Consider the following 16,012-nt stretch of genomic DNA (forward strand, 5'->3'; position numbering starts at 1 on the left):
TAGACAAACCCCCCCTAACTCATCACGCTCCTTCCCGTGGCTGTCCCTGGAAGCAAGCACCCGATGGCTCGATCATTCAGGGTTCTGGCACTTAGTGCAGCTACTTCTACGAGAGCATTTCCCTCGCTCTTATTCCACTTTGGCCCAGCTACAGCTCATTCTCTCTGCTCCTGTTTTCCCTGCTGCCCACATTACCTGACCATACAGTTTCCCTTGGTCTCACCTTTCTGTTGCAGAAAACAGTTCCTTATGCAGCAAGATTAGCTACTTCTTGGGTCTTGTGCTTCTCATTTTCAGGGAAAGATATATTAAAGGACAGAGAATACCCAAATAGTGTTGGGGGGGGGGGGGAACAACCCAAGGGTGGGGAAGAGAGGTGAAAAGGTCTAAGATTTTGTCAGAGACAGATTTTGATGGCAGTTAATTTCTGTGTTGTTCTTGTATTCTTTTCTGAGTTTACTTAGCCCTTAAATGTGGAAAGCACTGACAAAGCTCTCATTCCAAGTAACTTCTCACTCTTCATCAGAAAAAATGCAAGTATAATTAATTTCCATTTCACGATCTACTTTACAGACAAAATTAAGAGAAATAATTCTTCACGAAATTTTCAACGTTACTTCTGATTTGGTGAATATTGTACATGTTCTTTGATTTTTGTGCTATGCCTTCCTGCAACTGGTGACTGTTTTGTGGGACTTTTTTTGCTTTAGGGAGCAAACCTTTAGAGAGTTTCCCACATCTTACCCCTTGCTGAGCAAAGTGCTCTTATGGTATAAATCATTAAAGCTATATGCCAAAACTGAGAGCCTTTAAAGAAAATCTCTGAAAACTAATAAGTTTGTTTATTTATAGCAAGCAAAGCTCTCAGAGCCAGACCTGGCAGCTTCCTATTTCGGGCAGTGCACAACAGGGTATTAAAATAAACTTGTAGACCCTGGCGTCCATCATGCTCAGCCTGCCATTCTGCCAACCCACTACATTCCCAGTAAGGACAGTCCAGTTAGTTCTCAGCTCTGGTCTACAGAAAACACACCAGAAGCAGAAATATTACTATTTAACAGCATAACATAACACACAATTGTATCATCTTCAGGCTTTAAATTCATCATGTTTGGTATATTATTACATTTTATTTTTCAAGACACTGGAAAACATAAGAAACATTGCTTAAGTATAGACCACAGTGCTCAGAATAGCAATCTTTGAGCTCAGGGTTGCAGCTTTGTATGGGTCACGAATTTGGCAGAAATGCAGATTAATCTTGTATTTATGCTAGTATGTGGAACCACAAAAGATACTGAACAGCTACAAGATGTCATTTTATGGCACTTTATTCAATGCCATTTTATTCAGGCAATCTTTCCAGCCTCGTCTCAGGTTGCCACCACACCTAAGCTAAACCAGAAAAAGTTCATTTATGCTGCCTGTCAAGATTGAAGAAGCAATTTGACTCAAATATAGATAATGCAAAACAACGAGAAAGGAGAAACTTCACGTGAAAAAAACCAATATGACAGTGCAGTATCAATTGAGAATGAAGAACAGGCTGGGAGGGAAAAAAACTGAATGAAATGGCATCAATTAAGTTATGGAAGTCAATTAATTTCCATTATATTAAACTCTATTAAGACAGCTAACAACCAAAGATAAGAGGCTGAAGGCAATAACGCTCGGTGCTATTACAGTGCCAGATAGTTTGTCCTAATAGCAAAGGTTTTCAGGAAGCCAGAACTTTTATTTTTGTCAGCTGGCTACTGTTCTGCTGGTGGCAACTATTTTTAAATAATATGCTCTGAGTTAAATTACAACTGCTTGCATGTACAATCCTATCCAGTTACTTAATGCAGAGCTACATTTTACACAATGATGGATATTTTAATTCTTTTTTGACACGTATTTCTGTACCTTGAGCACACGCAATTGCAAAGTATTATCTCAAATCAACCAACGTATTCAATTGGACTCCCAGATTATCTGCCTTTGAAGGTGACTTATGTCAAAAATATTTTTCAATAAATGCGTTGCCATTTTTTCCATTTTCCACACTGAATATTTTGTACTACATGGCTGCAACATATGCTGTTTTAACACCGTACAGCTACCAGGTCAGAAATGAGATTTATCCATCATAATGTTGCCCCAGACAGTGGCATTTTACATAATGATATTCTGAACTACATCGAGAGCAAACACATAACCGTGACTGTATGTAAATGTAAAAACACACTCTGACACATAAAACCAGAAAAAAAAGTGGCAAGCTGAACAAGCTTAAAAGCAAATACTCTTCTATTAAAAGGCAAGTTGCTTGGCTCAGCTTACACCTAGAGTATGATTAGAACCCCACTGTAAAACAATTACCAAGACACTCTTCTGTATTTGATGTCTGAAAGAGATACGACCTCATGCAGACTCTGCCTCTTGTGTGCGCTGGCAAGTATATTTTACTGCTGATTTTCTATGAATAAACATATGCTAAGAGTGGCTGAAACACACTGCTGGTTTTAAACATGCCTAATGTAGTATTAGATGTTCATTCCCAAAGCTGTCTGCCTTGTTTATCAGCTCCTCCTTCCAGCTGGCAAAGAATACCACTGATAGCAACTCTGATCAGCTGTCTTGCACAGTACTCTCATCTACAGGAGACACGTTCTTCTGGCAGGAAATAACCCTCCCCAAAACCTAAACAAAATGGTTCTAGCAATTTAGAAAACAGTTGTACTTTACTATAACCATATAAATTATATGTCATCAAACTCGTTCCATTGTAAATGTTGCGGTGTACTGCACATACTGAGCTTATAAAGCTGGAGCCTAATACCCAGGCTGTTCTGCCCAACGCCCAGCGGCCTCCTGTCTCCATCTTCCATTTGCAAGACTCTCTCATGTAATTGTGGCATAAATATCAGAAAATAAGATGTCTCCTTTTTTAGAAAATTTTAAACTGAAATGCCGTGATATAGTTTTCAAAACTGCCATATCATCTGCTAAATTATATTTGATACAGATCCACTTAGTGCAGTTATTAACACAGCATCAGAAACAACGTTACTTAAAGGACAGTTTGGGCGCTGCATTTCATTTGGGAGATAAAGATCAAATAACGAAACAAAATTTTTTATAACTACTTTTGAAAAAACGCAGTAGAGAAGAGTTGGATGGACTCACATTTTGTATTCTATTTTACTGATTCAAGATAAATAAGGTATTAAAAGTGTAAAAAGTTAATTAGATATTAAAAGTTCTTTCAACAACTCATCTAAAATTCTCATTTAGATAAGATTTTTGTCATCTCACAGCTCTGGTTTAATAGATTATTACATATTAAAGATAAAAAGGATTAGTGGTGGCCCTAATTTCAGGTGATCTGGGCACAGTCTTGTTTTGGTCAAAAGTAAAATGGCCATTGCAGACAGCAGCACGGCATGAGCGAACACGATTTGAAGCAACTAGCAGGCTTTGCCTGGGGATACGGGGCGGGGGGGGAGCTGCGGGTCAGAATATAAATAAATGGACAGAGCTGTTCAGAAAAGGTTACACAGCACTTGCCCTCATGATGCCTACCTCAATCCAGGACTGCAGGTGCCTCTCCTCTCTGTATGCTGTGCCATACAGAGGGGAAAACACTCATACACCCCCCCCCCCGCCGTCTTTCATGCCTTGCTCACATTAACACTTGCACGAAATACAGGTGGTAACTTACTTGTCCTATAGCATTTGATGTAAAATTTCTCCAGCAGAACTCAAGCGTGCAATCTGCTTCCGTTACCCTTCTGTAATTTTCAGAGAAGGTGCCTAATCTAAGGGGGTTGTTTAAGTAAGTGACCCCCACAGGGTCAGTGCGCACAGACACGAGACTCACCCACTCCTGGACATCTACCCTAAATCAGGGTTTGTGCTCAGGCCTCCCTCCCATTCCTTACCAAAGCCAAGACCTTGCCTCTGATTGTGTTCTACTTTTAGTTAAAATTGCACAGAAACGCCATCGTGGTGCGCACAAGAAACAGCATTGTGTTACTGAAAAAACACGGGATCAGGCATCCTAGAAAGATTTCCTACCCTATTTCCTTCAGAGCCAGAGCAGCCAAACAAGACGACGATTTCCGCAAGTTTTGATCCAAAAACCTAATCTCGGAGATTTCTAAATAGCACGAAGTGCTAAATATTTAATGTAAGCAAAAACTAAAAGTAAAACAAGTTTTCTGATTCTCTATTACATTTAAAGCAGAGCAAGAGTGAGATGGCTGACAAAGCAGCATTTAATTCCTAGCTATATCTAGACCAGAATACGGAGCCTAATTTACACAGACAGACAGTCACAGTTCACATAATCACATACAGCAGAATATGACAGGGGTATTAAAGGACCAGGAAAGCATGTCTGAACGATGAGCTTCCTATTCTAAATGTATTAAATGTAGACATTTAATTCAGAAAAAGGCTAACCTGGTCGGTTCTTATTCTAAGCGAAAATTTATTTAAAGCAGAAAATACAAAACGAACAATAGAGCTTTTTTTGATTACTTTTTCTTAAATAAAGCAAATAGCCAATTTAAGCTTAAGCCCCCACATGCTACAAAGATGCACTAGAAGAGATAGCCAAGATTTTGTAACAAATTCTGGTATAGCAACTGATCAACAAATAAGGAATCGGCTTATTTTGTATGCCAGTCTTTTCCCCCAGGTTCTTTCTGCAAACGGTGTCGACAGTACTCAGAATTTCAATTCACTATGCTACGCTGGCATTTGCTTCCCAACATTTATTTCCAGAAACAGGTGGGAAGATTTGACATCAAGACTTGGGCTTTTATTCTGATGTAAAGCAAAACTTGCTCTTGCGAAGTTAGTGTCACAGCATTGCTGTAGTACAAGGGATTTAAACAACCAATATAAAAGTCTGATTTTACCAAAATTCTGAGCTAATTACTGTTCAAATTCAAATGAGGTGCTATTTCTTGAAAAGCCTAATTTGGAAAAACAGCATATTCAGAGCTGTATTAATTCCTCATTTTATTGTATCACATTTAAAATCTGTCACCTTTAAGACTAGAAACAAATTCATTTCTTCATCCACCTGCTCTCTTCTTTCCCATCACTTTCACATTACTTATCACCTTTATTTGTGTTGTCATGCCTAAAAATAACAGATAGGCATTTTAGGAAAGAGAAATAATCTCACCAAACCTGTGAGTCATATAAGATGATTTAGGGCATTCAAAATGAGAAATAATCATAAGCAACCATGATAGAGAATTCCAGGGGGGGAAGAAAAAAACAAAACAATGCACTTGTACCAATAAAAAGAAAGTAGATTACGTAAAATGTTCTCTAACTTTTTCTCACGTTTCTTTAATTTTGAGGCTTTCCCTACATTTGAGCGGAGGCCAGTTCGGACCTCTTTTTGGGTTAGGGTTCCTGAAGTTACACAAGAGCCATAGACAAAAGGAAAAGACAGATCTCATTTTTCAGCCTAAACTTGTTATTCTTTATAACCGTGTGCTGTAAGCTAGCATGAACAGCAAACACTAAACTCCTTTCTTCTCAGTTCAGCAGCTTCATTGAACATATTTTCCTGGAGAAACCACTTAGAATACCCTTATTGGTTAAGAGATAAAAAAATGACTGGAAGCATGGATGTGTCTCACAGAAGGATGTACATCTGACAATAAATCACTGTCAGACTTGAAAGGTTGGCATGGTTTTTTTCACCATTCTTTACCTTAAAATTCAAAAACGCACTATTAGAAAACAGTGGTCTAAAAAGGGACATCAAAACATTTTGGAAGACTCTCTAGAAAGGATAAATGTGGAAGCAAGTTCAGTTTCCAAGATCTGAATACAAGAACAGCCTGGAAATTCAGGGCAATCCTCCACCAGGCAGGTGATGGTGTGCAGGCAGAGCTGGGCGCTGCTAGTCCCTGAAAGCAATGGGCAGCATGAGCGGAGCAGGACACTGAACACTCACTCACACAAATGAGTCCTTAAAAAGAGAATGCTAATGATCTGCTAATGCAATCAAGGGAAATGAAATCCCACGTGTAACCACTATCACATTATTGTGGTTGATTAGTCAGAGGTGAGAAGAAAGGAGGGAGCCTCCAGCCACAGGGAAAGCAGAATCTGTTCTCCATAGCTGTAATTGGTAAGACAAGAAATAGAAGCCTTAAACTGTACCAACATATCTAGGCCAGAACAATTCCCAACAGCAAGGACAATGGAGCATTGGAACAGGCTGCCTGGAGATGCTGCAGGGGCCCCACCTTAAAGTTTTTAAAACAGTTTAGGCAAGTGTTTGCCTGGAATGATGCTGCCTTGAGGCAACAGGCCAGGCGAGGCTGCCTCCGGCCCCAGCCTAGATGAATCTATGAGCAAAGCTCCAAAAACAGGTGGGGCATTTTTCTCCATTCATCTGCCAAATTAGTAGGTCTGGAATGTCCTCTACTGTTGTTAACAAAGACCAAGTTTTAATAGGCCTGCCACATAAAAAGAGGAATATGGTTAGTATCAGGGATACAGCGATGATTGCCAGTGCCTTGATTACATCGATGCTACTGGAAAGGGCTCACGCACCACAACTCTGGGCCCTGTGAATAACCTATATACAAAGGTGAAAAACAAGGCACAGGAGGGAAGATGGAGAAGCCTACAATGAACCTTGGAATATATTAGTATGCCATTTATTAGGTATTAGAGATACAAATCTGGGCTCAAAAAACATTTTTCACAAAAAGCTGGAAAAGTTGTTTCATAGACCAAATCTTTTACCCTCTGTAAACATCCTAAGAATTTTTCAATTTAATTTAAGAATGTAGGAGGCAGCTGTCTACAAAGCTGTCAGCAAACAGGCAAATGTCCATCCTCAATGGATGTTCTTATGTGCTTTTCCATGCTTTGAGCATGCTAGGAAGCAAAATGACATTTTTCCCTCACTTCAGCTACCTTTACGTTAGGCAAAATTCTTGTACATAGAGCCAGTGAAAGCTTCAACATATTGGGACCAATTCAAACCTCCACTCTTCCCTCCTGTCCCTTTCTTCTTCCATTAGCTAGACAATCTGCAGAGATCAAGAAACATAGCCCAAACTTCAGGTCAGCTGAGCTCTTTTTAGAGGTGCAGTCTTTATTTCAAGTTGACTAAAACTTATCAGCTGCCATCCTCCTGGTGCCTCTGAGGGGACGCTTAACAATTGCCCCAGCACAGGCCACTTCACTTGAAAACTGTTTTACTGCTGAAAGACAAAGATGTATTTAGAAACATGCACTGTTCTTTTACTTAAATGGGAGAGCATGGAAACCCCGCAGAAAGTTTGATGGAGGCATTAATGCTCTTTGTGAGAGTTTTCCCTGGTACCTATAGAGTCTCTCACCACACAGAAGCTCTTTGTTATGCACTGGTACACCAGAAACCCCAAGAAAGCAATTCATAAGAGAAATCAGAAGTTAATGCTGAAAAAAATAACACTGGAAGTTGGAGCTGAGACACTGAAAGGAACCAAGTGTGGAAGCAGCACATGTTCATATTACCTGCAAGAGCAATGAGAGAAAAATCACTTACTAGAGGAAGTGGCTTATATTTTTAAATGGAAAGCAACTAGTCCTTGTTCTCTAAACTGAATAGGCAAAATAAACTAACGCCAATCTGTAAGATTTTGAAAGCCTATTACCTCTCCACAGATGGGTAAGTCTTATTCTTAGCTATGAATTTCTTGCTCTCCAACTTGCAAGAGCCAATCTGAACATCCGATATTATTATTCAGAAGAGCACAAAAAACAAGACAACTCCAAGAACTGCCTCGTGAAGAAAAAACAGATAATCAAATACACAGAGTGTGGTTAAACAAAGATGAAATTAGAGACAAGAAAGTTAGCAGTAAATACACAAAGAACACAGCTGTGAAGAAGGTAAGGACATGGAGGAGGCTAATGGAAAATTAATATCAGCGTTTAAATATTAAGAAACTGTGCTATGATCAAATTATTTATGGATTAGACAGACAGCAGATGACAAAGGTTCATTGACTAGAATATAAATACAGAGTGACTAAGACATTAAAAATACAGTTAGAAAAAAAGTCCTACAATAACTAAGGTGATGGATGGATAACAAAGTGCATGAATTTGCAGGATTAAAAAAAACCAACCAGCCAAACAAACACAAAAAACTCCAAACTCAAAACAAGACACGCCCCCCCAAAACAAACAAACAAAAACCCAAAAACCCACAAATATCTTGCTTCATTTTCATTTACAGCATGGTTATCTTGCACAAATCACCTCACCGCTACTTAAATTTCCTCTGAAAGTCCAGAATAATCTTGTTTTGAATTTGGTAGCATCTGCCAGCAGAGGCACATCTTTGCCCAGCCGTACGGAAGCATTACAAAATGATTTTGGAGACTGACTTTTAATAGTAATAAAAAAAAGCTCAAAAGAAATGTTTTTAACAGAATTCCGATTGCTTCATAATGAAAGAACGTCCATAAACTTTTTAGGCTTCAGTATTTTGCATTCTGAGTGTTGCTAACCAAAGAGGAAGGGAAAGCCTGCAGCCTCTGAGGGCAGAGAACATACTTGGACAAAAAAGAAAAGCCCCCAAAGGACTGCAAATGTCCCCGTGCTTCCCAAAGGTGACCTGTCTTTGTCAGGTTTGATGATAAATGTGTTCCTTTAAAACCAGGAAAACCATATGTTAAGCCTGAAAGGGGTAAATGTTGACAATTTAAGGAGGAAGGGGATCAACCTCCTGCCCCCCCAGCTCCCAGATTTTTAACAAGCAGATGTTTTGTGCTCTGAAATGTCAACCAGCCATTGGATCACTTGTTACTTGTTCGAACAGATGAACATATTTTCATCCACCACTAAGTGGAGCTGTTACTCTTGGAAAAGAGTTTCTCCATATCTTGAGGTATATTTGCAGACCGGATTTTTTTGGCAGTATCTACACCTTTCAGTAGTGTTTCATCTTAAAAAAAAAAATAAAAAGAGGAGATTGAAAGCAACGAGTTTTATAGTTGCTTTAGCTCTCAATTTTTGCAGTAAAACTATTAAATTTATTATTCTGAGGATAATATTTATATATCCTCTAGTCCAAGGATAAACACGTACCTACCAATGACTATTTGGCAGTTCGCGTGGGATGAACTAATGGCATATCTGAGGTTGTAAAGAGTAAGTTTGCACATAACAAAAGATTACTCCATCATTGATACATACTGCAACCATCTCCATTTGTTTCAGCCAAGGCCACATTTTGGGGCGCAGCAACCGAAGCAACCTCCCACCCTGCAAGCGTTACTGCAGCTCAGAGAGGATTTGAGGCAGAGAGCGAGAACAGCATGCAGCAGATGTACTACTGCCACCTCTGTATATCATAAGATGACATGTGAAAAAAGCAATATGTTATAAAGCAGGACATGAAGTCTATGTGCCCGCTGTAAACTTCTGAAAAAAAATCTGCTGCAACGTCACAGGAAATCCAGCTATACCCAGAGGGGCTGGCTGAGAAATACACTGACATTGTTTTATCCAGAGTTACTTGCACAGTGACAATCGGTGATGGAGACTTCCCTGATTAAAATAAACCAAGTGAGAAAGAAAAGGAAACTCCAGGAAACAGTAACTAAACTGTGTTTTGTGTTTCTAAGTCTCACAAATGAAAATAGAAACCTGACATTTAAAAACAAAAGTATAAATTAACCACTTTGCTTTCAGGCCTTTTAAATGTTCAGTCACTGGCGATCAGAATAAACCTGGATTTGGATGTCCCAATCACTTCTGATATCGACAAGAAAGAAAAAGCAGCATTTTTAGGCCAAAAAGATAACATGCAAATTCCATTGCTTCCCCATACTTCAGTGCTGTGTGGTACTACTATGACTCAGTAGAAGAACAATATTTTTTTTGTTTAAAAACAACATAAATAAAAATTAAATCATGTTACTGAGAAACAGTCCATAATGAAACTATATTAATGAGAGATAGCACATCATCTTGATACCACAGTCCTTTTAAATGTATTTCAAAAAGAAGTTTCTTCTTCAAGGAAACTCCAGGTAAAGCAGCTTCCCCATTTTTCAGCCCAGGCAACTGCAAAGCAGAAGCAGCAGCCCAACACAGAGAAGGGAAAGGAAAAAAGTACTTCATGAAGCACTTGCTCTGTGCAACGTTAAGCCCTGCTGTTCGGCAAAGCATGTTGTTTGTACAGCCCTCAGGAGCTCAGGTCTCTGGGAAGTTCTGGGAGCTCCTGACTCAGAGGAGTCAGAGATTCACAGAAGCCACCTTCTGGGTTTTCACTGGGTGCACACGACGGCTCCCCCTGGGAGAGAGCGCGAGACTGGGATCTCAGGGAGCAGGGGGGCATGCCATGAGTATCTTACTCTTCACTTAGGTGACCATAGCTGGTCCCACCTCTCCACCCTGCCTCAATTTCCTCTCGTATAAAACGCAGGTGATGAAACTGTGCTCTTCGCTAAAGAGTGGCATTCAAAACCGGGAAGGGTGTGCTGCCATTTGGGATGCACAGATGTCATAACCCAGCTCTGACTTGTTCACTCCCCTGCTCATAGAAAAATAATGTGTCATAACCCATAAAACAATGAGTCATAACCCAGCTCGAACTTGTTTACTCCATTGCTCATAGCAAAATAATGCAAGGAAGACTGATGCTTACAGGGAAAGAATTTAAGCAGTGTAGTATAGTACTCCCCTCTCCTGTATTTTAATTGTAACATAACAATAGGTATTTTAATAAGCCTTTATTACCACAGAGCAAGGCTTTACTGTGGTTCAGCAGCTGAAATTTTACTCAAGCCTTTTTCAGCATTTGGACACCCTTTAATCTTTTAAATTATTAAGTTTCACATGTATGAAAAAAAAACCAAACAAAACCATAACAACATTCCAGCTTACATTCTCTATGACAAATGTCCATTCTTTGTCTTCAAACTCTTCAGCATGGGGATCCTAGAAAAACAAACCAGAGAACTTAAGTCTAAAAATAATCCAGGGTGCAATAAATTGTAACTCAGCCAAGATTTTCATATACTCATAGAAATATTTTTACCCACTGAAGATGACAGAGGGAAATATTTTAGCTAGGATGTAGGCTTCAATGGATGTCAGTAAGATGACAAGCAAGTTGGTGTAAAACTGCCAGTGAGGATATAATAAGGACTCCTACAGATACAAACATGAGGTTGATTCTCATAAAGGCCTGTAATTCTATTTCCTTTCATCCAGAGGAGAAAAATAAAACAGATAAATCTCTCTTTAATTCCTAAGTTCCACCTCCCAAATAAACACAACAAATCTATACCTTGCAGAGAACAGTGGAGGAAGCCACTGCTCCCACCTGGCGTGAGAAGGCATACGCCTACAGCAAGCACCACCCCAACCTTCTCATGCCCCGACTCCATCAGCATGAGCAGAGATCCAAAGTCACAGCTTCAGCACAGTACCTCATTTCACTGCAAATTACCTATCCTTACTTCACAACATTTCTATTGCATCACACGTGAGGATCAGAAAACATTTTCCCCAACAGGAAGATAAGTAACAACGAGGTTCGTATATTTGGCATTTATTTCCAATTCATGAGCTTTCTATCTGGTGGTGTGGGTCTGTATTGTTGTTGTCTGAAATTAAGATAACAGTGGAGACATTAAGTCATCCCGTTCATGCCTCTATCAAGAATCCTACTTTAAAAAAAAAAAACTTCAAAAAAAAAATCATTAATTTATCATCCAATCCTAGTTCTGAACAACCGTAACAAAATAACTTCTACTTGTCTTGCAAAACAGCTTCTCACACTAAGAGAACGTGCCTTTAGGCTTTCTTTGGACATGAAGCCTAATTTTGCTATACCTCAATTTTATCCTATTATTCCTAGTTATAGGAAACCACTCAATTACTCCTTTGCCTCCGATGCTTGCATGCTATAGACACTTGTAGGTAAATGTCACTTCCCCACAATCAGCATTTGCCATCATCATATATGAGACCCCTCAGCACCTGCAGAGTTTTCTTGCTATTATTTGGAGCCTGCTCATGATACTACACCAGGCACTGCAACAATTCCATCCTGCTGCTGTAAATTAACAAAATGGATCAAGATATTTTGCTTCTACTTTGTTTATCTCCATTAGTACCATCTTTCCTTTCTTTCCAGGATGCTACAAGCCTCACATTCAATCTTTTCAACTCACCTGATCTTAGTGTTTGCTTTAACCATCCTAGTTTCACTTAGTTTTGCCTTGAAGTCAGACACACAGTGAGTAGAGGTACTGTATCGCAGTACTACAAATGATTCTTTTAACCAGTTCTCATCAAATACACAAAGTAAAACATTTTGTAACTAACAAGCTTACAGCGTAAACAACCAGCAAAAAGGATTTTTTTCTTTTTCCAGCACACAAAAAAACTTGGAAAGTGTGCTCTTAAACAAACAGCCTCTTTGAATGAACTACAATAACCTTTGTAAGAGGATATCATCTTATCTCCTCCAGCACAATGCCTTCTACAAAATCCAGAAAAGTGGGTTCACTGCTCTGCAGACCCCCTGTAAAACACTGGCTCTCCTTGCAGGAGGAGTCCCGCTGGGCATCGACATGCTGATGGAGGAAACTCAACAACACGTCATACTGCTGGCACCATCATTAGCTATATATTTAACAGCTACAACCACAGTTGTCATATGCAATACGCGTTTTTAAATGCATTACTCTAACAATGGAATGTAGTTTCAATGAAAAAAAAATGTTACTAGAAACTTACGTTGAAACTGATGGTTTATTTTGATAGATGAATAATCTATCTAAAATCTTTTTGGAATTCTTTTAAAAATCAGAATAATTTAAATACTGTGAATGAGTGTAAAAAACATACTGTACCGTTAGCCATAAGGATAGAAGGGCAAGTAGATATATACAAAATTATACTGAGGTATCTCTGTGTTCCAATTAATGTACTTGTAAATATCAGATTATGTAATTACATGTCCATCATATTAATCAGGTCTGTGGAATTCTGCATTATGTAAATGAAGTGCACGATACCTGCTGGTTTGCTGTACTCTATACAAATTCTAAAGATATAATTTTCTGTAATCCAGCTATTAAACACTTATCATTTTCAAGAGTTAACCCGGGGCAATTACCTTTTTGTTTAATTGCTTCCTTTGATACAGCATAAAATGACATAATGAGATTTAATGGGATCATTAATCACTTTATGTTTTAATAAGCTACTCCATAATAAGTGACTAAACTCTTAAATATTTCATCCTGCTCAATTTTTTTCATAACTCCCCCAAAAGCTATTAATGCAAGCTTGCAGGTTTACCTAAAACTGCTTGCAAAGTCAGGGCCCAGTATTTTACCCCATGTAGCAAACAAAACAATTGTTGTTTTGTTCATGCAAGGCAATAATCTATAAAGAAAAACAAAACTCTTCTATCAATGGCATTAAAACTGATTCACACCTCTGAAGGCTACAGAATCAGGTGCTCTGCTGAGTATTTCTGATAATCTGATAGCGCAGAATAATACTGTATAATGAAAAGACTTCTTAATATTCAACATTTTAGTATGCACTTAAAAGTGACTTGTGTACACTTTTGAAAAATAAACACGAGTGTATTACCACCAAACTCCCTACCAACTACCCAGAATAAAAAATAAAAATTAAAAGTTTCAAGGACTTCTCTAATGAACAGCCTTACCAAAAGCTGGGAGAGTATGAAATATGCTAAGATATGGACACTTTGCATATGTGTAAGATATTTCAGATTTAAAGACAAATCTGGATTTTTTTTTTAAAAGCCACATTTCTTGTTAGTCTTAAAACACCTATAGAAACAGAAAACCCCGAATAAGCTTATACACATAAGCCTCAGCATTTCCTTCCAACAGATATGTAAGTGGCTTCACTCTTCTCACTAAAATGCTTTTATTAGAAGCCCAGGGAGCAGCACGCATAGTGCTATTTCTCGCTAACTTACAACTTTATTACGTGGTCAGCATTACCAGATACTTGTATGATTATAGTTACAACAGTTTCTATTGCAACCACCTTTCACTCTTTGGGCCAACATTTCCACGTATGGTCTCCATAAAAAGTGATGTTTCTATAAATCTGGCTAATCTTTCATCTTATTTTGAAGAGGGTACATACCAGCAAAAAAACATAACAACACATACTTCCCTGACTGGCTAACCCATATTCTCCATACATTTCCCACATAAAACTCATGCGATGAATTTAGCAAACTTTGAGGACTACACAGCTGAGTACTCTTTAGGAAAAAAAAAATGCCATTGCAAAGAACAACAATTTTACGAGTAACAGTTATAGCAGCCTTTGAAATTTTCACTGTATGGAAGCGCTCCCTGATAACACAGCACACAAAACCTGACCTCACCTGCAAGCAGATACAAGTAATCACTGAAAACGCACAGCTGGAAACACCTAAAGACAAGAGTTACAGACAGGCCTCATTCCCATCCTCCTTCCTGAAAGCAAATGATAATGAAAATTACGTAAAAATCTCAAGGAACAAACAGTCTCCAGTATTTTTCTCAGCCTGAAACTGCCTCGTACCTTGCCGTAACACAAAGGGAGTTGGCAAGAGCCATTTTTTGGATAATGCTCATTTTCTTTACCAACATACCACAGATGCAGAACTATACCCTATCCAATATTCATTATGGTTTTGCCTTGAATTGGGAACTGAGTATTTGGGCAAATGGATTAAATGGCTTGTTGCTCCTCCTCATTTTATTGTGTAAAAGAGAATTATCATTCTTTATATCAAGAGATGGGCCCCATTTTCCTGTTTCTCTTTGCATATGCATTCACCTCTCAATACGACACTCCTTTTCAGTATTTCAACTAAGATTTAGAGCCTTCTTTTTTTCCCCTACCCTTTTTCTTTTCTTTTTTTTTTTTTTTTTCCTGGTAAGATGACTTTAGTGTTCAAAAGTAACGCCCAGGTGAGAAGCCAACAGTAGGGAACTGTGCAGAGGACAGGACATCATCTTACGGTTCTCCTACAGTGAGACTCTCAAATAATCTTTTCCCCAACTCTCAAGATCAGTAGAGTGCTTTGGTCCACCAGCAAAAACCTAGCCCATCTCGCATTTTCCCAGTAACTGTGTTAACTACTTTTCTAGAGATATGCTGGCCCTCAACAAGCTCAGTCCTACAAATTTTCTCTGCAATCCCACCCATCAGTTTCTTTCTGTGACCCCATTCTGCCCATCCGCATGCCAACTGCCTGAAAACAGACAACTCTTCTGGGCTCGGGCAAGGGAAGAGCAACAAGGACTGTGTCTGCCACATTTTTCTGTTCTTTGTTGATGAGTCCATCATCAGCCCGTTCCACAAGGAGCTTTGTCAAGGACTAGATCCTTTCTGCAGTGTATAAGGTGGTTCAGAAGACTGAAGAAAGGTAACCCTTCTCCAATAGTTGAGGTTGTTTTCAAGAGTTATTTCTGTATCTCTTGTAATAGGAATGAAAGACATCAGCAGACAAAGGACTGCTCCTTCTCCTAATCAGCAGCCAGAGCGGGTGGGGAAGATCTTCAGACTGTTAGTCCCTTCCTCCCTTCCTTCCCCATGCCTCCTCCCTAAGCTTTCCTGGCTTTTGAAGCTTGCCTTTCAATTAGATCGCTTCATACCAGCCTTAATCTTCAGTCTTTCTTCTTGGGGAATAACTACTTAAGGACTGTCATATTGAATCAGATCAAATAATGACAGAGTTTGTGATCTTCCTCCACCAGTGACTTATAGCAGATGCTCCGGGTACTCCAGCATCTGTCCTCAGCTTTTGTACTTGGCTGTTTGAAGCTGCAGAAGACTCAAAATTTGACCCAATTCTTGTCGCTTGCAATGCTGCTTACAGAGGTCTGATTAGTCTAGAGAAATTACATACAACTCTTGTCAGCTTTTGTTGAGCTTCCAGAAAGCAGGGAACTCTGAGAAGACAGAACTGTCCCTGTACATCACCACACTAAGC

The 16,012-nt window shown here is 39.1% G+C and overlaps 1 protein-coding gene across 15 annotated transcripts in view; it reads right to left on the reverse strand.

The window, feature by feature from the left end:
• The window catches only part of EHBP1 (EH domain binding protein 1), a 227,228-nt gene that overhangs the window by 164,175 nt on the left and 47,041 nt on the right, over positions 1-16,012 (reverse strand). For all 15 annotated transcript variants that reach the window (XM_087775733.1, XM_087775727.1, XM_087775730.1 and 12 more), the window contains exon 5: positions 10,909-10,962. In XM_087775733.1, coding sequence (XP_087631859.1) covers positions 10,909-10,962 — 54 coding nt within the window. The remainder of the gene's footprint in view (positions 1-10,908; positions 10,963-16,012) is intronic.

Source organism: Nipponia nippon, unplaced genomic scaffold, assembly GCF_047370975.1.
Source record: "Nipponia nippon isolate SJK-2023a ecotype South Korea unplaced genomic scaffold, ASM4737097v1 scaffold_4, whole genome shotgun sequence".
NCBI classification, from domain to species: domain Eukaryota; kingdom Metazoa; phylum Chordata; class Aves; order Pelecaniformes; family Threskiornithidae; genus Nipponia; species Nipponia nippon.